Source organism: Sciurus vulgaris, assembly GCF_902686455.1.
Source record: "Sciurus vulgaris genome assembly, chromosome: 2".
NCBI classification, from domain to species: domain Eukaryota; kingdom Metazoa; phylum Chordata; class Mammalia; order Rodentia; family Sciuridae; genus Sciurus; species Sciurus vulgaris.
In genome coordinates, this window is record NC_136462.1 from 37619817 (window position 1) to 37643108 (window position 23292).

Consider the following 23292-nt stretch of genomic DNA (forward strand, 5'->3'; position numbering starts at 1 on the left):
CAAGGAATCTGTAGGAGGCAGGCTACACACAAATAGGGAGTATTTTTATTAGGAGAAAAGCTCTTACCTTTTCAAATGATTCCAACATAATATTACTTAAAGGATAGAGATAATTTGTAAGAGATAATTTTGGGTCTCATGCTAGTCCCTTTCTCCTTTGTTCACCAAATTAATTCTGCATACTATGAGATACACATTTCAGAAAAGAGTCAGCTTCCCACTCTAAAGACTCCTTGTACTTTTACAATCAGGACATTATAGTAAAGAGCATAATTTGGTTTCTGGATGAAAAAACAGGACCCAATTCACAGAAACTGACAAGAGCCACACTAAGAAAGATTATCAAACAAATCTGAAATGGTTAGTTATAGAAATGGAGGTAACAATTCCTCTGGGAGCAGAGATTATCAGTATTTCATTCAATTAAAGTAAACCATCAATGTCCAAGATAAGAGAATGAGCTCCCAAAGAACATTCTTAGCAACTTTGTAATGTGCACCAACTAAAATCAATTTTCATTATTAAAATGAATCAATGTCTCTTTTAGTTAAGATTTGAATACTGTATCAGAAACAAGAAAATAAAGCTGAAAAACTATAAAACTTTTTATCATAGTTTGTCTACTATAAAGCTGATGACCACATCATTCAGTGATACAAAATTCTAGAAACTTTACAAAATTCTTTTTTAAAATTTATTTTTTGTTATCAAAGAGAATGTCCAGAGACATTGAATACTAAAGAATTTGTTCATGGCATTGTTTTACAAAAGTTCCTAATGGAGAGTGAATATTTAATTTTCTGATGTATCCTTCACTTATTAATGATGAAGTGGATGAACTGATGCAATTATTAAAAAAAAATCCAGACAACCTTATAAAGGAAAAAAAAAAAAATCCATTCTCATTCTGAATCTGTTGATTGGAGTGAATTCAGTGGTCACAATACCACCACTGGCTAAGAATAAACTTCTCCATAGTAGGGAGCTGTTCAGGTCTTCTCAGTAAGTCACACAGGTCTCTCAGATATAGGCACCATGTTTGAAGTCTCACACAAAATGTCTGTGTCACTTAAATTACATAATGTGGCAGTGTTTGTTTCATGGGGACATAATATTTAAAGAAGGGGCAAAGTAGAAAACAATCTGTTTGCATGTTATATGTGAGTACATTATTGTACTGTGCATGGGTTTGAGGGCACTGCAGCCCTTGTTAAAGAGGAATTCCACCAATGAAGCATTTGTCAGTTCCTAGTTGCTCTTGGTGCCAATGGTCTCTACCATTTAACCACTGTTGTTAGGTCAGGGCCTTCTTCATCTACTGCTTGGTTGAAATGGTTTGAACTGAGTTTGGTTGTTCATCTCTTACACCTGAGCTTTATTTCTCAGCCTCAGGATATGTGGGGTATTTGACCGTTTCAATCTTCTCTCGGACTTTGTAGGAGGGATATAGACCTGTTCTTCCCAGTTTTCTGTTGACACCTTTAGAATAGCCATCCCAATGATTTCCAGCCACACCAATGATATCTCCAGGTTCCATGGGGATTTCTTCTTCAGTTCGAGGTTGGTGAGGATAAATGGCAATCTGGTTGTGGGCATTTTGTCCCCCAAAATAGTAGATATCATCTAAAGAGTGGAAGTTTGCAGAGGCATCAGGATGTAGTGTTTGCATGATTTCATAAGCAACTCGACAGACCTTGGAAAGGAATGGAAAAAAAAGTTTGTTAGTACAGTATATAAACGCTCCTTGTTAGTAGTACAGTTTGCTCCTTCATAGCAAATGGAAAGTCCTTGGCCAAACATGGGCCAAATACTGAGAGGGTTGAGAAGCAGTGGCTTCCAGTAACAAGCTTTCAATCCATTTGCTATCAGATGATGGTATAAGTCATTCTTCATTTCTGTGCTTGTATCTTTTAAAAAATGCACATAAAATATTACTGTAATTAAGGTGTGTGTGTGTGGGAGCTACATATATTCTCATGCAAAATAATTTAAGAATATGAACCAGTTGATTTTAATAAGCATTTATTAAGAGTTACAGAGTCATACAGGCTGGGCAATAATGGGAAAAAAAAAAAAAAAAAAGAGTAACCCAGAGTTTGTGCCTGGAAGAATTTAAGGGCTGCTAGGATTAGGACTACAAATACTTAATATGAATACTATTGTTCTTTTGCCTTTATTCACTGTTATCAATCACACAACCTTTTTTGCTCAGAACTTTGTCTCAGAATCCTTTTCAATAGAGATTCATGTAATTACTAACAATCAATTAGCATTTTCAAGTGAGCTAAAACACATCTGCCTTTTCTGTTCTACAGAGTTTTAAGTGTGTTTTGTGTGTGTGTTTGTCTGTGTGTGTGTGTGTGTGTATGTGTGTGTATAATTCTTGGACTGAGTTAACAAAAACTGAGTTAACCTTTGGGGAAGATGCCTAACTAATGTAGCTTTAAGGCTGCTTAGGACTCTTCTGTCCAAAGAATATCTTTATTGTCCACTGAATGCTGGTGAAATTCCACACTCTGAACTTCATTCCTTGAGCTTAATGCTTGGTGATAGAGTTAAACTATAACTATGAAGTTAAACTATCTTCACAGAGGGATAACATTTTAAGGAATTAGTAGATTCAGCATAAAGTAAATGGATTTCAGAAACTTTTCTAAAACAGGTGATGACAGAGAGAGAACTATTTTCCTTTATACATGCTAAGTTGAGAACTCAGCTTATGTCAAATTTTCCTAAATCTGTAGCTGTGGCCATCTCAGTTACTGTTCCTATTACCAATACTTTTATTTATTTAAAATAACACTAATAATAATAACTGTTATTATTAATCAGCTTAGTAAGCACTTGTAGGACTACTCAGTAGTCTTTTAAAACTGTGGCATTTATGAAGATCAAGAAAATGGCTGGAGACACTCTATTTTGGGGCAGTGTTAGAGATTGAACAAAGGGCCTCATCTATGCTAGGCAAATGCTCTACAACTGAGTCACACCCCTAGCCTGAAATACTCATTCACAACTGTTACTGCATTTGGCAGTAATACTTTAGTTACACATAATAACACTTTAATCCTCAAAAAAACTCCCTTCAGAAAGTTTTAAATAACTCATTAATCCTCACAAAATTCTATATATTATCATTATTATTATTATTATTATTATTATTATTATTATTATTACTGTTTATAAATGTGAAAACAAAACAAAATTCCGACAGTTAGAGATAGGGTAAGTAATTTGTTTAAGTCTGAGAGCCACTATGTGAGCAAAACTGAATTCAAATCCAGAGTCTGCCCTGAGAGCCCCGTGGCCTTGTTCTTCTCCATCTAGTGAAGTCAGTGGCTTGGCATTTTGATCCTTTCAGTGACTTTTTCTCATGACCTATTGGTGATGATGAGCCATTACTGGGGCATTTTTCAAATGATTCCAATTTTAGTTTATGGCAAGGGAACTTCTAAATCCAGTAACCAATTTTTGTTATCATTGCAAAAATATTAAATTGTACTAAATAGCTCTATATTTGAAAATATCTGCCAAAAACACTGAGTTGCAAAGAATAAAAACAAAACAAAAAACAAAACAAAACAAAAACCAACCAAACAAACAAAAAAAGCCAAACACTGAGGTGGAAATAAGTCCAGAGATTTATCATTGAATGTGCACTCATTCCACATTCTAAAATAATATAGCTGTTAGTCATCAATAAGTTAGTGATAATGGAAGTGATATTTGGCAAACTGCCACTTGACCTATAAATAAAAGGTACTATCACTGTTAAACTTTTATTCTGAGTCCAACATAAAATATTTTGAGGTATTCAAGTCCATTTGGGGATATAAAATATTGTTTGAGTTTTGCTTTTGAAAAAAATGTGCAGAAATTATTTGGGGTAAACTTTGTTAAAAGGTTTTGGGAGTAATATATGAATTTCATTCCTTTGGATACAAAAAGTTCTTTCGGCCCAGGTTTTCTTCATACGAATGCTTCTATGGACTCAAGGTCTGAACACAATGAGGCTGATATCATCATAAAGCAGAGCAAAGCGACATAATTTCTCCTAAAGACCAGACAAAATTCTATCATCATGAAGTGACATCGATCTCTTGATTTCTGGGTCAAAGTTAAGAGTAATAAGAACCAGAAATTCTAAAACAATTTAAGAGGAAAAAAAAAAAAAAAAAAAACAACAGAAAAAGAATCTTCTTTCCATTCCAGAATGAGCATAATGGTATTCTTAAGAAGCTCTAGAAGAAAGAAAGCAAAACATTGAGTTTTAAATCCTGGTACCTGTCTACATGTAAGGATGATAAACAATCAGACATATATCATTTAATTTTAGAGCTTTATGTCTAGAACAGTGGTTCTCAATCAAGCCAATTTTGGTCCCCAGGGAACATTTGGTAATGTATAGAGACATTTTTGGTCACGATTTTGGTTGGAGGTGTTATGACAAAGGCTGCTGTTAAACATCCTACAATGCACAGTATAGCTCCTCACAACAAAGAAATTAACTGGCCCCCAAAGCCAGTAGTGCCTAGGGTGAGAAACCCTGGACTAGAGGAATAGACTTCAGGCAGGTCTAAAATCTAGGTTTGCAGGGGAAGTGGTACAACTGGGAAAGTGACTCTGATTCATTCACTCTAACAGTAAGCATCAGTTATGTGTAGAGGTGTTTACTAGCTACAGGCACCTGTTGATCAGGTAGATACAAAGCTAGAGTCTCAAAACTAATTGAGAGGGACTAAAGAGATACATACACCTGACTCCTGCCATGAGAAAGGACAGGGAGCTTCTTAAAAGACAGACCTCACCCCCATTAGGGAGAAACATCAACAGTGGGTGCCTTCATAGGAACTTGAAGACAAAGTAAGTTTTCCCTCTGATAAGCATTGTTGCTATATGGTTCCTGATTCGTGTAGCTATTCCCAAAACAATAGTAGTTGTATTCTTATTCCACACTGAAGGAAACCGTAGCCTTTGCATGTTTAAGTGTCTTTCCAAAAAAATCATATTACCATCCCATTGTGACAATGTACATTGTTATGTAATAAAAAAACTGTCCATTTCTTTATTCCCTTTGACATATATCCATGGGAATGTCATTTTTATTTTTTCACATTTTTTCAGCATTTAAACATATATTTATTTATCTTATACTGATTTACATTTTTTAGTAATTATTCTCTAGTTGATTCATGTGAATATTTTGATTTTGAATGAAGAGAACTGAATCTTCAATCTCCTTTGAAATCCTCTCTGCACCTAATATAACTCTGAGTACAGTCATTTAATAGCTGGTTAAATGAACTAACCAATAATATATGTGTATAATGAGAAAGGAGAATAAAATCCACAATAAATATTGTTATATTTATATTCCACAGGGCACATAAGGCTGATTGGACCACTCACAAAAACACACACAAACTCATAACCTATAGTTATATGCAATAATTAAACTCAAAAAATGATTATGATATTGTATTGCTTAAATTTAATGTATAGTTTCTTGCTTAGTAGAAATGTAATAGGATCTGAAAAGAAATTATATTTACTCTTTCTTTTCTATAAAGCAATCAAGTGAGACAAAATGCTGGGCACTTAAGTCTCTCAATATATAAATGCACTGATGAGTTGAAATGAATGGATTCTGGTTATACACTGAATGTATACAAAACCAGAAAGTATTAAGTAAGCTTAATTACTTGCTGTTTGTGTTACATGCTATAAACAAGCCAGGTACTTTAAACTTCACCAACCGGCTCCAATGGAGATGTATTCAACCATTGCTTGCAAACAACCAAATATTCAAAGTATTCAAATAGTTATTTTGTGGAATCTCTTCATTCTTTCACAAAACATATCATTACTAAATATAAGGAAAACTGTACCTGAATCATGATAATTAACATTAAAAACAGAGACATATAAACAATAATTTTCCTGAACCCAATATTGATGAAAAAGTATCAGTCATTTAAACATGTCTTATTGCCACCTACCTGGGATGAAAAAGTACACACTAGGAAGTCTGCCTGGGAAAGAAAATGTATATCCAGGATCACACCCCGAAGTGAATTTTCTGTATATCGATTGTGCAGTCCAGCTGACCAAGAGATGGAGTTATCACTAATAAATTCATAATTGGGGTACCTGAAAAAAGAAAGAACTTTATGCACGGTCATTGAAATTATAGTATCTTATTAGGAGGGAGAACTGGTCCTTTGGTTAAGAGCTCTTCTCTTTCTAACAGGGAGGAGAGTTTTAATTAAAATGTTCAATGGAATAATTGGTGAGGCACCTTCAAAGGTGAATCTATTAGCAGGACAGAAGACATTCTAGAATGTCCTATATATTAAATATTATTGGTATATCATATAACACTGAACTTTTCCTTTAGAATGTAAATATCATGATAAAATTTCATTTAAAATTTTCATTTATAATTTATGATAATTCAGATTTGAGTTAAAATTTGATAGTATGAGTAAATAATACAAGGAAATTAAGAAATGAATATTTAAAATTTTGTGAGAATAAACAGTCTCCCATCCTTTTTGAAGAAGTCAAACAATACAGTAATAGAAATCATTCTAATGAATTTCTGAAAGCAAATTCTTTATAGATGCCTACTAAGCAAAACATTAAGTAGTCTTATTGAAGATAGGTATGTGTTGAAAAATATTAAAACAGGTTGTTTTAAAAACATCTACCACATGTTCAAATGATTCCACTCTGAATTAGAGGTTTAACTGTACTGTAGCATAGAGTGAATTAGTGTCTTAGTGCATGAGATAGATCTTCAGAATTAGGTAGTAAGCCTTGTATAGTTATGTGAAAAGGGGATAATAACTATACATATATAATTTCAAAAGAATTAATATAGTAAGTACGAAGTACTTAGAAGAGTACCTGACATGTAGTAAATGCTCAATAAATATTGGCTATGGTTATTAAAGTGTTCCCTCAAACATCCACCTAATTTTTTTCCTTACTTATTTAGATTTCTGCTCAATATCACCCCATTAGTGAGGAGTTTGGCAATCCCTGTCCCTTTTATCTGCTTAGGTTTTCTCCACGGTGCTTATTGTCAACTGACATAATATCTGTTTACTATTTGTTTACTGTCTGCATCCATTCATTCCCCACCTCCATCATCCTTAACTGTAATATATGCTCTATAGAGGGAGGTATTTTACTTGTTCTGGTCACTGTATTATTCTCAGCACCTAAAGGAGAATCTGGAAGATAACAGGAGGATGAAAGAGTATTTCCTGAAAGAATGATAAGTCTTACTTTAGAAATGGAAACATCAGGAATTGGTTTATGTATCTGTCCTCCAAACAGTGTTCCCCAAATGTTAGGACCATGACTTATTTTTCTTGGTATCATAGTACCTTGCATTCTGAACCATGTTGTCTGAATAAATACATCAACAGTTGAGTGATACCTTTGTATGGGACTTTATTCTAATCCCCTAACAGCTGCTTCAGACTTTTCATTTTGTGGCCACCAAGGAGCTCCTTCTCATTACCTCCTAATACTAATTGTAAAGGCAAAGTCTGAGCATCTTTTCAGGCTGGTTCAGTGCTCAGATCTATTTGTCTTATGATTTTTGACATTTTGCCCTCCTCAGCTCAGAACAGGGAAATGAAGAAAATGTTACATCGTTCTAAAAAGAAAACAACAAGAAATACTTTTAATATGAACCCTGTGGAGTTACATACCCAGGGAGGGGGCAGAAAAAGTAACAAATATATTTGAAAATGCTGAAGGATAGAAGAGAAGGCAAACTGATAATACCAGTTTAGGTTTTATCCTTGAATAAAGACTACTTTGTCAGCATGGTTTGGGTGCTCAGCAAAACAAAGAAAGGAGTAATTCATTTACTGAGAAGTGACACAAACATTAATGAACTTCCTAACGTAAAGGACCCTCTTTAGAATCACATCAAAAGCATTTTATATATAAAAGATGGCATCATGAAGGATACCAAGAGTAGAAAAAAATCAAGTGAATAATAGGAGAAGAAATTTTCTGCACAAATATACTACTTGTCTTCAAATATGTCAGCAGAGATATTTTTCCATCTTGGTTTCAGAGATTGGTAATGATAAAAATAAGTGTTTTTATACGTTGCAGAAATTTATATTTTTATATCACCCACAAAAGGACTAGCTTGAAGTCATAAACTAATATCACATTTTCATTTCTGAAATCTTTCTCTAGACTGATGGAGATACTATTCTTTGTGATATCTGGTATAAGACTTCTTCGAGACACTTCTTTAACTATGCTGTAATTATTTGTTGCATGTATGTATTGTTTTTCAGTTAGACAGTTTCCGAGGTAAAAAAGCACATATTATCTTTTATTTGTTTTTGTATTTGTATTCCTAGTGCCCTGTACTGTGCCTTGCAGAGAATTCAATACAATAATAAACAAACATACCATTCATGTTGATTCTTTGTTTCACAGGGCAACCAAATACTTGGCAAAACTTTTAAACATTTTTCTTGCCTCTATTCATTTCAATGTACTTTAGAAAGAGCTCATCCAGAATTTTTGATAAGAACAAACTACATATCTGAGTTTTTTTCTTTTTTCTTTTTTTTTTTTTTTCTTCAGTGTTAGGGATTGAACCCAGGGCCTTGCACATGCTAGGCAAGCACTTTACCATTGAGTTATACCAGCCTACCTGGGAGGTTTTTAAAGGCTTATTTATCTTCCTGTTTTATCCCTATCCCCACTTTCCAAAGTCTTTGAAAACAATATTGATAGATAATAGTTCTTATTTCTTTAACTCCCAATGATTCTGTGATTTGAACACTCTAGTAGTGATTTTCTTAAGAGAAATATTGATTGCCACATTAGTAATGACTGATACAGTTACTGTGATGTCTATGCTAAGATCCTGTGGATGAACTCAGTCTTAATTTAGAGAAACATGAGGTATAAAACCATGCAGCAAGGACTAATGATACATAGAAGCCATATGTATAAAGTTATCTTGACTCCTTTTTCAAAGGATTAGCTACCCAGAAAATGGCTTTTCCTTTTGCTGTGTAAAGCCTATGCATCATTTCTGTTCTCATCTCTGTTCACTCTTGAAACATAAAAGTCTTACAATGATAACCTTGGACATAATCTCTCTTATAAGGCTAATTCATTCTTTTGGTTTCCTAAAACAATGCAGAAGTTTTGTAATTTGCTTAAGTATCAAACCAACTGTGAAAGGTCCAGAGGAGAATTAATTCAGAGTTGAAAAACATTTAAGTAAAAGAATGAAGGAGAAAAACAGTTTTAAATTCCTGAGAATATCTTTGAAATGATTTGGAAAATTAAAATGAAAGCATTTTCAAAGAGGAAAAAGTTATGTATAAAATGTTACCACTACACTTAGAATATGGAGAAAACTACTTTCTAAACTACTGCAGGGAAAAGAGTTACAGCTACAGAGTAAAATGAGGAAATTAAAGTTTTGCTATTTCCTCAGTCCATATAGATACTACTAACTGTAATGTAAGAGTGGCTTGGTATAAAAATGTCATGTTGTGGTATTGGATCAAAGCTATAAAATATTTGTATCATTTTATCTAAACACTTTGAAGTCTAGAAATATAGTTTAATGAAATAATGTAGATAATTTTAGGCATATTTTGTGTCATTATTTATAAAAGTAAAAAACTGGAAATAATCTAACTGCCTAATGTTAGGGGAATGCTTGGTCAAGTGAGAGCAGACCCATGCAGTTTACACTTCACCACTTAGGACACATAAGGACTGAATGTGAATGAATAAACAAAAATATTCCAAGCAAATGGAAACCAAAAGAAAGCAGTGGTATCCTATACTTATATCAGACAAAAGAGGCAGGTCAAAAACTGTAAAAAGAGAAAAAGAAAATCATTATATAATAACAAAAGGGATCAATTCTCAAGAAGTTATAACCATTGTAAATATATACACACATACCACCAGATAACAGACACACAAAAACAAAATCAGAAATAACAGAGGAGACATTACAACTGATACCAAAGAAATACAAAGGAGCACAACAGACTACTATAAACATGTATACACCAATGAATTGTATAACCTTGAAGAAATGGATGAATTTCTGGAAGCATACAACCCACCAAGACTGAATCAGGAAGATACAGAAAATCTGAAGACACCAATAACAAGTAAAGAGATAAAATAATTAAAAAACAAAACAAAACAAAACAAAACAAAAAAACCTCCTTTTTAAAGAAAGCCCATGACCAGATAGCTTTATCAAACATTTAAAGTTATACCAACCTGTCTCAAACCCTTTCCAAAAACTGAAGAGGAAAAAAAATCCTCATTTTCATTGAAGATGAAAAAATCCTCAACAAAATACTAGCAAACTGAATTCCATAGCACATTAAAAAGATCACTCACCATGATCAAATGGGATTTATCCTAGGAATGCAAGGATGGTTTAACATATATAAATCAATAAATGTTATACAGCATATTGACAGAATAAATATAAAAAAATACATGATTATCTCAACAGATGCAGAAAAAGCACTTGACAAAATTCAACATGTTCATTATAAACTCTCAAAAAATAGCTACAGAAGAAATATATCTACACATGGATGTTGACTCTCACCAAATTTATTCAACATAGTACTAGCAGTACAAGCCAGAGTAATTAGATAAGAGAAAGAAATAAAAGGCATCAACATAAAAAAGTGAAATTATCTATCTGCTGTTTATACGTGCACATGCACACATACACACACACATACACACACACACACACACACACACACACCCTTAAAGACTCTACCAAGAACTTCTTAGAACTGATATATTCAGTGAAGTTTCCGATTATAAAATATGAATACAAATCAGTAGCATTTCTATACACTAACAACAAACTATCAAAAGAAGTATTTAAGAAAACAATCCTATTTACAATAGCACCCCCAAAAATAAAATATTTACAAGTAAATTTAACCAAGGAGGTAGAAGACCTGTATACTGAAGACTATAAAACACTGATGAAAGAAACTGAAGAAGACATACAAAATAATGAAAATACAGCCAGTGGCCAAGGATTAGAAGAATTAACATTGTTAAAATGCTCATACTATCCAAAATAATCTACAAATTCAATGTAATTTGTATCAAAATTCCAATGCTATTTTTCACAGAAATAGAAAAAAAAAAATCCTAAAATTTGTATGGGACTATAAAAAGAACCCAAATAACCAACACGATCTTGAGCAAAAACTCTACAAAACTGGAAGAATTACACTTCCAGAATTCAAACTGTATTACAAAGTTATAGTACTCAAAATAGTCTATTGCAATCAAATAGGCTCTGCTTCCTGGTAGTCATGTCCTGAGCTGCTTTCTTCCACCACACCCTTCCACCATGATGTTCTGCCTGACCTTGGGCACAGAGCAATGGAGTAGGCTGTCCATGGACTGAAACCTCTGAAATTGTGAACCAAATAAACATTTTCTCCTCTAAAACAAACAGAATACTCCCCTGCAAAAAAAAAAAGGAAAACTGAAACAAAACCCAGCATGTTTCTAGCATAAAACAGACACAATGACCAATGGGTGAGACTACAAACCCCCAAATAAATCAAAGTATTTATGGTCTCTTGATTTTCACTAATGGTTCCAAGAATACACAATAAGGAAATGAAAGACCATCTAATTAATTGCATTGGGAAAGCTGGCTATCCACATGCAGTACTAAAACTTAGTTCTCCAATCTAATAGAAGAATGAAAGCAGATCTTATCTCCCATCACATGCAAAAAAAACCCCAACCAAAAAACCTCAAAGTGGATAAAGGACTTAAACCACTAGTATAAAACAAACAACCCCCCCCCCCCCCAGCTCTATGACTTTGGTCTAGGCAATTGTTTCTTGGCTAAGACTCTAAAAGCATAGGCAACAAAAGCAAAAATACGCAAATGGGATTATATCAAATTTAAATGATTTTATGCTGCAAAAGAAATACTTAACAGAATGAAGAGAAAACCAAGAGATTTGGAAGCATATTTGCAAACCATACTTCTGGTAAGGGGTTAATCTTTAAAATATAAAAGGAACTCAAAGACTCAAAAGCAAAAATAACCTGATTAAAAAATAGCAATGAGAGTTGAGGTTGGGGATATGTGGATATAGCTCAGTAGAACAGTCTTGGCTAGCATGTATAAGGTTCCTAGGCTTAATCCCCAGCACTACATAGAAAAAAAGAAAAAAGAAAAATGTCTAAGGATCTGAACAGACATTTCTTGAAACAGATGGTACAAATGGCCAATAGATATATGAAAAAATGCTCAACATCTCTGATCATCAGGAAAATGCAAATTAAAGTCATAACGGAATATGATTTTTCATCCTCACACCTGGTAGGATGGCTACAAGCAAGAACACAAAGGATAACAAGTGTTGTCAAGGATGTGGAGAAAAGGGAAACTTTGTGCATTTCAGCATTAATAGTAGCCAAGATATGAAAGCAACTTAAATGTTCAGCAGTGGATAAAGAAAATGTGATGCACACACACACACACATATGTGTGTGTGTGTGCATCACATTTTCTTTATCCACATATATATATATATATATGTATATATATATGCGTGTATGTTATGGAATACTATATAGTCTTAAAAAGAAGGAAATTCTGTCATTTGTGACAATATGAATGAAAATGGAGGACATTATGCTAAGTGAAAAAAGCTAGGCATGGAAAGACAAATATTGTATGATCTCACCTATATGTCAAATCTAAAAGGTTGATCTCACAGAAACAGAGCAGAAAGATGGATACCAGAAGTTGGAGAGACAGGGTGAGGGTATGGGAGAAGAGGAGAATGGGAAAAGGACTTATATTGATGAAAGGGTACAAAGTCTCTATTAGATTGGAGCACTAAGTTTTAGGGATCTATGGCATTATATGGAGACCACAGTTAATAATAATGTATGGAATCTTTAGAAGTTGCTAAAACAATACATTTTTAACATTCTCATCATAAAAAAATCAGTAACTTGGTGAGATTATAGATATTAATTATTGATGATAGTGAGTACACAGATCAAAGCCTTACATAATAACCCATAAATATACACAATTATTTGTCTATTCCAAATAAATAAACAACTTTTTTAGTGACCTTAAAAGTGGGTCTAATTTAATATTAGTTACAAAAAAAGAGTCCAAATTACATAAAATTAGATAAACTATTTAAAATATGACTATATAAATAATAGGAAGGAACATGTCAATACTTATACAGTTATTGCAGGGAATAATGGGACTATGGGTGATACTGTTTCCTTGGTTTTTATTTACCAATTTCCATATTTTCTCATGAACATGAATTATTTTGCTAATCAAAATTTATGATGCATTCAAGAATAAATGAAAGAATAGAACAAATTAATATCCTTTTCTTCAACCAAGCTACAAATTTAATATGGTGTTTTAAAATGAGGGAACATGGTGAACTATTTCTACTTTGTTTCTAACACATCCAAACATTAAATTGAAAAATAATGTGAAAATTTTTATTGTGTTTTGTGCCCAAATGCTTATTTAATCCCTAAACCTAATATTAATTCATTCTCACATTTGGGTGATGAATTTCTTAGTTCTTTATGTGTATACCCAAGGACCTGGAGTATTACCAGCATTATAGGCATATTCTGACTTTGCTTCTTTTCCCTATCCCACTTGTGACAGAAAAAGGGAAATAAGAAATATATTAGATAGCCAAATGGTTTAAATAATTCATTCATAGCTAATAAAATGTTTTCAAACTAATGATATCAAAATAAACTCAATTCAATTTGTACTGGGCACAGACTAAAGACAGGCCTTCTGAATAAAGTATATATAATCTAGTGAGGAAGGCAGATGTAAACAAATGCTATGCTTTATAACAGAGGAATGTACAGAGCAAGGACATAACTCAGTCAAAGATTCAGGAATGATTTCTGGAAGATATGGTATCAGAGCAAAAGTAAGACCACAATTTTATTTTCCACTGTTTCCTACTTTTGTGTGTGTGTGTATTCTTATTCATTTTTCTTTTTTATTTTGTTTGTTCTTTTTAGTTATACATGACAGAAGAATGTAATTTGACATATCATACACACATGGAATATAATTTCCCATTCTTGTGGTTGTGCATGATGGGGAGTTACACTGGTTGTGTATTTGTGTATGAACATAGGAAAGTTATGTCCACTTCATTCTATTGTCTTTCCCATTTTTTGTATATATTTAATACAACCTTTATTTATGGATGGTAAATAATGGTCAACCTCAGGTTCACTTAGATCTTATGATGAGAAATTTCTAATTAGAATCAGTGCTTTGTCTATTTGTTTTCATAAGACCTGTTATATTATTATAATAATATATTATTATTTTATAATATATTATAACATATTATATTATTGCTATTACTATTATTACTGGTACTAGGGATCAAACCCAAGGCATTTAAATCATTGAGCCACATTCCCAGCCCTTTTATTACTTATTTTCAATTTTGAGACAGGATCTCACTAAATTGTTTAGAGCCTCCTTAAGTTGTTTAGTTAGCTTTTTCACTGCTATGACTAAATGATCTGATCAGCACAATTATAGAGGAGGAAAGGTTTATTTGAGGGTTCACGGTTTTAGAAATCTTGGTCCAACAGAAGGCCAGCCGCAATCCTCGGGGCTGGAGGTGAGGTAGAACATCATGGCAGAAAAGTGTGGCAGAGGGAAGCAGCTTGTATCATCAGGAAGCAGAGAGAGAGAGAGAGAGAGAGAGAGAGAGAGAGAGAGAGAGAGAGAGAGAGAGAGAGAGAGAGAGAGAGAGAGAGAAAGACTTCACTCTCCAGATACAAAATATATACCCCATAGCCACGCTCCAATTCCCACCTCCTCCAGCCACATGGTACCACTTCAGTTAATCCTATCCGGGATTAATTCATTGTTTGGGTTAAGACTCTTAAAACCCAATCATTTCTCCTCTGAACCTTCCTGCATTCTCACATGTGAGCTTTTGGGGGATACCTTGTATCCAAACCCTAACAGTTGCTAAGGCTGGCTTTGAACTTGTGATCCTCCTACCTCAGCCTCCTAAACCACTGAGATTACAGGTATGTGCCACCGCTCCTGGTTAATCCTGTAGTATTAATCACACTGCAGTATGATTGTTCCCGCACTAGATTAGGAATTCCTTAAGAGGAGGTAATACCTTGCTTATCATGGCATCCCCATATCTAGCACAGTGCCTGAAATATAGGCAGGTTCAAAAAATGATCATTATTATTCAATACATAATAGTTGACTTTATTTCTCTACTTAAAAAATTCATTCTTTGGTTCTTTACCTTTCCTTAGTGTAACTTTCAAATTTCAGAAAATTTTAAAACAAAAAACTTCTATACATGTGTTCAGTTGCCTGTAATTGTTATGAAGATAATAAGATCAAACGGGCAAGTATCAGGTGTGTTTTGCTTTATTACTAGTAGTTCTGTAAAGTTGATTAATATTATGGACTGAATGTTTACGTTACCCCCAAATTCACATGTTGAGTTTCTAATTGGTACTTGGCCTTTGGGAGGTAATTAGGGTTAGATGAGTTCAAGAGGCTGGGACCATCACGACAGGATCAGCATCTTTACAAGAGAGGAACTTGAGGCTTGCTCTCTTCTGGCACACACAAAAAAAGATCAAGTGAGGACACAGTGAGATGGCAGCTGCCTACAAGCCAAGGGAAAAGCTTTAGAACGAAATCTACCTCACTGATCACAGACTTCTCAGGCTCTAGAACTGTGAGAAATAAACTTCTGTCATTTAAACCACTCTGTATATGGTATTTTATTGTGGAAGCTTGAGCAAACGGACAGACTTTGGTACCAAGAAGGGGGAAATGTGTTTAATGATGACAGTGATGAATGCTCAAGATGTGTAACCAATGATCTACTTTGTTTTGGATGTCTTATTTCAAGATATCAGATATGGCTAATAAAGTATGCTTTGATTAGATTAAGAGTTAAGCAAGTACACAGTCATTTGAATTTTAAATCCAAATAATGAGTAATAATATTAGAACAAGAATCACAAGTCACAGGAATTAAGGATTCTTTTCAATTAAAAGAGACAATCCCACTCTAGAACCACTAGATGGTCTAACTTACTTTGTTTTTGCCTCGTTTAATAAAGAAGGATCATCCGTGGCCAAATAAACTCTTTTTTTATCCACTTGCATTCTGCGTGCGAGAAGCTGAAAGTGTTCTTCAACATGCACCATGTACTCCTCAATGGGATGGAAGGCTGCTTCTGTTCCCACTTTGTCTGTGCGTCTGACATGGACTCTGGGGGAGAAATTCAGATTCTGCTGATAATGTATTGATTCATTTGGCGCTTTTAGGGTACTCAATTTATCTCTCTAGTCATGGTGGCATCATGACAATTTAAACCAATTTTCCTTTATTCTCACAATTAGAAAAAATAAATATTAAAAACCCTCACATTTTAATATATTTGCATACTATACAACATGAGAAGAATTAGAAAATAAGTAAAGCTTTTGAAGAATGCTTTATTATAGAGAAAGTACTTGGTGTAGCAGGTTAAGTGAGAGATTTCAGAGTCACACTTCATACTAGGGAGCAAAATACCCACTAGATATCCAGAAAAAAAAAAAAAAAGAAATAAATCTTAAGGGTTTTGAGAATAAAATGATGAGTTGTCACTGTTGTTATTATAGAACATTAAAGATAGTGCTTGTCACATTCTGATGCCAATTTTTTTTTTCTTCTTTGTTTAATCTTGTGGAGTTATTTTAATTGCCAGCTTACAGAATTTAAAGTTGTCAAAGAAAACACAGACTACATGGACTTTTCCTATAGGAAGAGGCAGGACAAACCTTTTAAGGATTTTTACTATTTTAGGTTCATGGAGTCATTCCAGCCCTTTTGTTGTGTTTCTAATGTGTTTCCTTTCTGTTTTTCACTTATGAAATGCAAGCAGATACAGATCTCATCTATCCTATTTAAGAAAAGGCCTAAAATAGTAAAACTGGATATGCAGATTTATATCATCCTACACTGAATAATACACTGACTTATACAGTCTTCTCCTATCTTAATGCTTCTAAAGTAATTTCAGTGGAAATAATAATAATCATATTGTTTTCATAATTAAGGTTCCTTCAATCTGCCCCCTAGAGCCACCCGTTAATAAATCACTATCCCTAAGTAGAAAAAGGGAAATGGTAGATTTGTTTCCTTTAAGTTGTAGTCTTGGGCATGCCTCAGGCCAAGTCAAAGGCCAGCTCTATTATGCGGTGTGAAGGTTTGTTTCACTGATGTTACTCTGCCGTCTTTATGACTTTGCATTCTTTCCTTTGCATTCCAGATTATAGTCCAGATATGGATAAGATCATAGGAACATCTATTCTGTCATCTTTTCTTTCCCACAATCTTTTAATTTTATTATTATTATTTATTTATTTGTTCTAATTAGTTGTACATGACAGTAGAATGCACTTTGACACATCGTCCATAGAGTATAACTTCTCATTGTTCTGGTAGCACATGATTTAGGATCATACTGGTTGTGAAGTCATATATGTACAAAGGCAATAATGTCCAATTCATTCTATTATTCTTCCTACATTGCTTTTCTTAGGAAATTGAAATTGTTCAGTGTGCTCTATAGAGATGACATGGGGCAGAAAGAATGATTCCACTGAATTTCAGTGAAAAGTTTCATGTGATGAAACACTATTTAATATTCTGATTTCACCTATGTATCTTCTTTAGCACTAACATTTAAAATAGTGTTCAGTAATTTCTCTATAAAGACTAAAACATGAAGGAAGATGTGGAGTGGAAAATATGAAAATAAAAACAAAGGACATCTGTAATATTAAGAGTGGAAAAAAGAGAAGCATTACAAAGCAGTACTAAGCAATTTTTACTGTTGTAAAGTGAACAAAAGAAGAATATTCTCCCTGTGTCCTAACATGAACTCTGAAACCTGTTTTTAATGGGGCAATGGAAATTAAACTATGTATTGTAAAGGTCAAAATAGAGGGCAAAAATTTTATATATCATTATTATATATCACTATTTGAGGGAAAAGAATCAGATTCTTACCCAATAACTGGATGTTTGAAGCCAAGTTTCTTGGTGGCCTCTTCTATTTCCTTTTCCAACCAAGGCTGTGGGCGGATCAAATATTTGACAAATTGAGACACCCACCACACTGCAGGATCACCATGAACTCGCAGGAGTCGATCTGCAAGGTCTTCTGGTACAGCCAAGGGTAGATAAGGAGGACGAGGATGAAGACTGTCTACGATGGGGAGCTCCACCACTTGAACAACTCTGTCCTTCACTTCACCTAACAGAATATCAAAATACAGCATCACCACACTTTATTCCTCATTTATCTCCCCTGCCACAACAACTCACACGGGGTGCTTTCGTCTTCACAGCAACTCAAGAAGTATTAAAGTTTTCACTCTACTGAGGAGATTAAGTAACTTATCTAAGGTCCCAGAGCAAATGGGACACAGTTGAACACCTGTAGATTGGTCTGCTTCTTAAGTACATGACATTTTCTGAAAATTTCTATCATGCTATCATATTATTACCTCAAACCCTAGATAAGGATGGTATCAGCACTCAAAGTATCTAATCAGAGAATGGTCATATTGCCCATAGACCCAGACAGCTGCCAAAGTTCTGTTTTTCTGTTACTGTTGTTTTGGAATTAGACAAAGGTATTCAAAACTTCCAGCCTGTCATTATAGCAAATGGCTCTTGCATGACTTTCATGACAGCACTCTGGGACTACCTAAAGATTACAATGATAAACAAAGCATCAATCTCTTATAGAGATAAAAATTAAATAATTTTAAAGTCTTTATTTAATTTAATTTAATTAATTTATTTATTTAGGCCAAAACAGACCCATGACAATAACAATCTGTGAGTTTTTTGTTTTTGTTGTTTTCATTTTTGCATGCTGAGGATTGAACCCAGGGCAAGGCAAGCACTCTACCAACTGAACTATATCCCCAGCCCCAACAATCTGCATTGCTTGTTTACCTGGATATTAATTTAAAGTTCAAACAGTTTGGATGCTAATTTATATATAGGATGATTACTCTTGTTTTCTATACATCATTACTTATTATAGTTTGGATCTGGAATGTCCCCCAAAGATTCATGTGTTGAAGGCTCATTGTAATACATGCAATGTTCACAGGTGGGCTTTTTTTGTGGGGGCAGGGGAAGTGACTGGATCATGAGGGCGCTAACCTTGTAAACAAATTAACCCCTTGATAGAGTCATGGCTGAATGTATTACAGGGAGGTAATGGAAAGTTTAGGAGGTGGGATTTAGTTGAAGAGTCCTTGTGGGCATGCCCTTTGGGACTACATCTTGTCTTTTGCTCTTCTTTCCTTTCCCTTTGTCTGTCTGTTTCTCTGTTTCCTGGCTGCCATGAGATGAGCATCAGCTTTCACCTACCATGCCTTTCTACCACAATGTTTCTGTCTTTTCTAGATATTTTGATACTGTGATACAAAGCTAATACATTACTGTTATTGCTGTTCTATCTAATTTATAATGTAATGATAAGAATAAACCACAAGGTAACAGTCAGGAACTCCTATAGTTTACTTTACATATTAAAGACCACACAGTTGCCTATAATTCTAACTACTTAAGAGGCTGAGTCAGGAAGATCACAAGTTCTATGGCAGCCTAAGCAAATTAGTGAGACTCTATCTCACTAATTTTAAAAAATTAAGATCTTAAAAAAGGCAGCCATGGTGGGTCATGCCTATAATCCCAGCCGTTGGGGAAGCTGAGGTAAGAGGACTGAAAGTTCAAAGGCAGCCTCAGCAACTTAGTGAGACCCTAAGTAACTTAGAGAGAACCTGTCTCAATAAATCAAAAGGGCTGGGATGTGGCTCAGTGGTTAAGTGCCCCAGCGTTCAATCCCTGGTGCCAAAAAAATCAAACCAAAACAAAACAAAATACGGCTGGGGATGTAGCTCAATATGAGGCCCTGGGTTCAATTTTTAGTACTACAAAAACATAGTAATAACTAGAAGATAAAAAGATCAGGTAGAGAGATTTTGGCAACTGAAAATATACTGAGTTAAATTTTCAATAACAGAAAATATTACCCTGAACATACAAAATTACCTCTAGTTAAGATGTTATCATTGTATATAAAAAATTAAGATTGTGATCATTGAACCATTAAAAAATATATACTTGTAGAGAATAAACCTAGAACATGTTTTAACTGTATTCACCAGTATGAAACAATTATTTCTGTTTTTCTCCCTCTGCCCTCTGTGTATACATACATAAAATAAATTAAAAGATCTGGGAATGTAGTCAATAAAACTAACCACATGGTTATTATAAAGTCAGTTGAGTACAACCAAGAATTAAAAACCTTTGGTTAATATTTTCTGTCTCTAATATGTAAAACTCATCTCAAGATTCTGAGAACAAAATCCTTGAAACATGACTTGTTGCATGAATAAATGGTAATAAAAATTTATCACCAGTATTTACCATCAGTGTTATAGTTCATCTAGGGTGCCAGTTAAGAAAGATCTGGGCCCCTTAATTAGATGAGGAAGTATAATTAAGAGTGTAAGGAGAAAGAGAGAGATGCATTTTAAATTAAGCTATAATAGTGTCCTCTAAAGTAAGAAAAACTAGAGTGCTTTCCCTGATATGGAGATGATCAGAGAAGTAGTACATGTATGAGAAAGAAAGAATAAAGGGGTAAGGGGAAAAATAGTTCTATAACCCATTAGTCCCAAGCTTTTAATTCTGCAAATATAATAAACATTCAAGTATTATTTCAAAGTTCCATAAGTGGTTTACTTGATATATGTTGCTCAATTCCACATCTGAAATGATGGAGAAAATGAGCTGATAAATAAAGGAAGGAAGTTCCCAGCCCCTTGTATAAATTCCTCTTTCTATAAATGAAAGCAAAATAGGTAAAGCTTTCTTCCCTTTGTGACTTCTTCCTAACAAGGTTATTCTAAATGTTCAATATAACTGGCTCCAAATTTCATCTGTATGAAAGTATTAACTTCTGACTGCCCTAAGGCTCAACTTCCTTATAGTTAGCTCAATTGATAGTCTTTAGAAAGAAATGAAAACTACATCTTCAAGACAGAAAACAGGGAACTGAAGTTCTTTGAAGAAGCTACATCTATATTAAAGATCCTGCAGACTGCTTAAACTTGGCTGACTGCAACACTGTGATTGTGGAGAGATGGAGTGTTGCAGGTGGCGACCAAAGTTTTCTTACACTATCTTAGGACTTTTAATAGACATTTTCCTTAACTTCTGTATCTGACCTACCATTCTTGTAACCAACAGATGAGTTTCTCCAAATGTACAGCTAAGCTTAGCAGACCTCTAGTCCCCATCAATCCTAAGGCGAAGAATGCTCTAACATCTGAAATCTACAGAAGGGAGTTCCCTGTTTTGTTTGGGAGTTCCCACCTGACATTCCTGACAACATAAAGGTACTGGTTTATGATTTTCTTTTGTTCTCTGACTATAAAAGTTTGTTCAATCTCTTCTATGGTGAAACACATCATTCAGGGTAACTTGAATTCAAGTTCCTGGCTCAGAATAAATTATTTCTTACTTCATGTAAAGCAGAGTTTATTATCATCAGAACTCAGTTTTATTTTCATTGATTCTTTATCCCTTCATTACTTGTTCAAATACTTGTTGAATACTACTATGTGCCAAATACTGTACTAGTGAGAATATACAGTGATGACATACTTCTTGCTCTCTAAATAAAAGATGCTCAAGATTTTTAGTTCAAAACCCTCACCCAGTCTTAACTGCTTTTAGTGAAAGAAAAATAAATAATACTATCAGCAACAAATATGCATCAAAATATGTCAATACTCAACTGCCTAACAAAATGTCAAGAAAAAGGTATTTATGTTTACAAATATAAAACTGGCCTAGAATAAAAGTTTAGTTTCCTCAATAATGGTAAATGAAGCACATTTACCATTACATTTACCATTACTTTTACCATTACAGCACATGCTATGTTTAGAAAATCCCTTGTTTTATGTTTTACCATATAACATTTTTTATTCTGTTTGAATACACATTCAAAAGACTTTTAATCTGGATGAAATTCTAGGAACAATCTTGTTCAATGTTTCCTAAAATTTAGTCATTTGTGTACCACTTTTATGGTTTCTACCATATCATGTACCACCTGTACTATTCAATATTCCAAAAACTTTAACAAACCTTTTAAAACTTAAATGAATCTATTTTACAGAGGTTAAACATGTTGCTAAATTTTATAAGGATACTATTGCTTAGAGAGGGCTCTGAGCCCAAGGCAGATTTATTAAAAGGGGAGATTATTAGTGAGCTTTTATTTATTTTTTTAATTAGTGAGGTTTTAAAAGGTGATAACTGCTTTCTCTTTACATCTCCTGTGAATTTGAAACCAAATGAGAAACAGAGAGAAATAAGAGATAAGAAAATATCACCTTGACAGCCAATAAGAATGAATGCCAGAATGTGATTGTGTGGTTTGGATTTATGGCACCATGAGCTTGCTAAGCAGTGTTTGTCACCAAAGTCTACTGCTTGGTGGAGGCAAAGCATGCCTCTGAGAATGGGCCACATTGTGAAAGAAGCCAAAAAGGGCTGTGCCTCACGTTAAGCTCTTCCTCCCAGACTCACTAGTTGGATCACATACTATTTCCCAATGGAAGGGAAATGAGATAAACAGAGCACAAAGCACGTCTGCATTTTTACCCTTCTAAGGAATGAAATTTACTTCATTTCTGTAGAAACTCTCAAAGGAATAGAGGATTCATAGTAACTCCCTGCCTCCTACCAGGTGAACAATTATCCAGTATTAAAGAACTATTAAATATATTTTCATATCAAATTGAGACTTCTCTTTGAAATAATCAGAAAAGACTTAAAAAAAGGAGTAATTTTCCCACTATGTGATTCAATGTTTAATGTATCAAGGCACTGTCTGAAATGATCTCATATGCCACCTTGAATCATCTCTAGGAATCTGTAGTGGTTCAGAGTTTGGGAAACACTGATTTATTTAAACTTTTTCATTTTACACAGGAAAAGACTAAGAGGTTAAGTGAACTTCTCAAAGGCAATACTGCTAATAAAAGGGCCAGGATCACATGCTAGTGTTTATTCTATTACTTATCCTACATACCAATTT

At 33.9% G+C, this 23292-nt stretch overlaps 1 protein-coding gene across 1 annotated transcript in view; it reads right to left on the reverse strand.

Annotated features, from left to right (window-relative positions):
- Positions 1-709: 709 nt before the first annotated feature.
- LOC306653960 (alpha-(1,6)-fucosyltransferase) overlaps positions 710-23292 on the reverse strand; it is a 61312-nt gene continuing 38729 nt past the window's right edge. Inside the window, exons 2-5 of the mRNA XM_079127126.1 lie at positions 18162-18408; positions 16197-16373; positions 6000-6150; positions 710-1693 (exon numbers count right to left, since the gene is read on the reverse strand). Of these exons, the coding sequence (XP_078983252.1) occupies positions 1376-1693; positions 6000-6150; positions 16197-16373; positions 18162-18408 (893 nt within the window). The 3' untranslated portion in view covers positions 710-1375. The remainder of the gene's footprint in view (positions 1694-5999; positions 6151-16196; positions 16374-18161; positions 18409-23292) is intronic.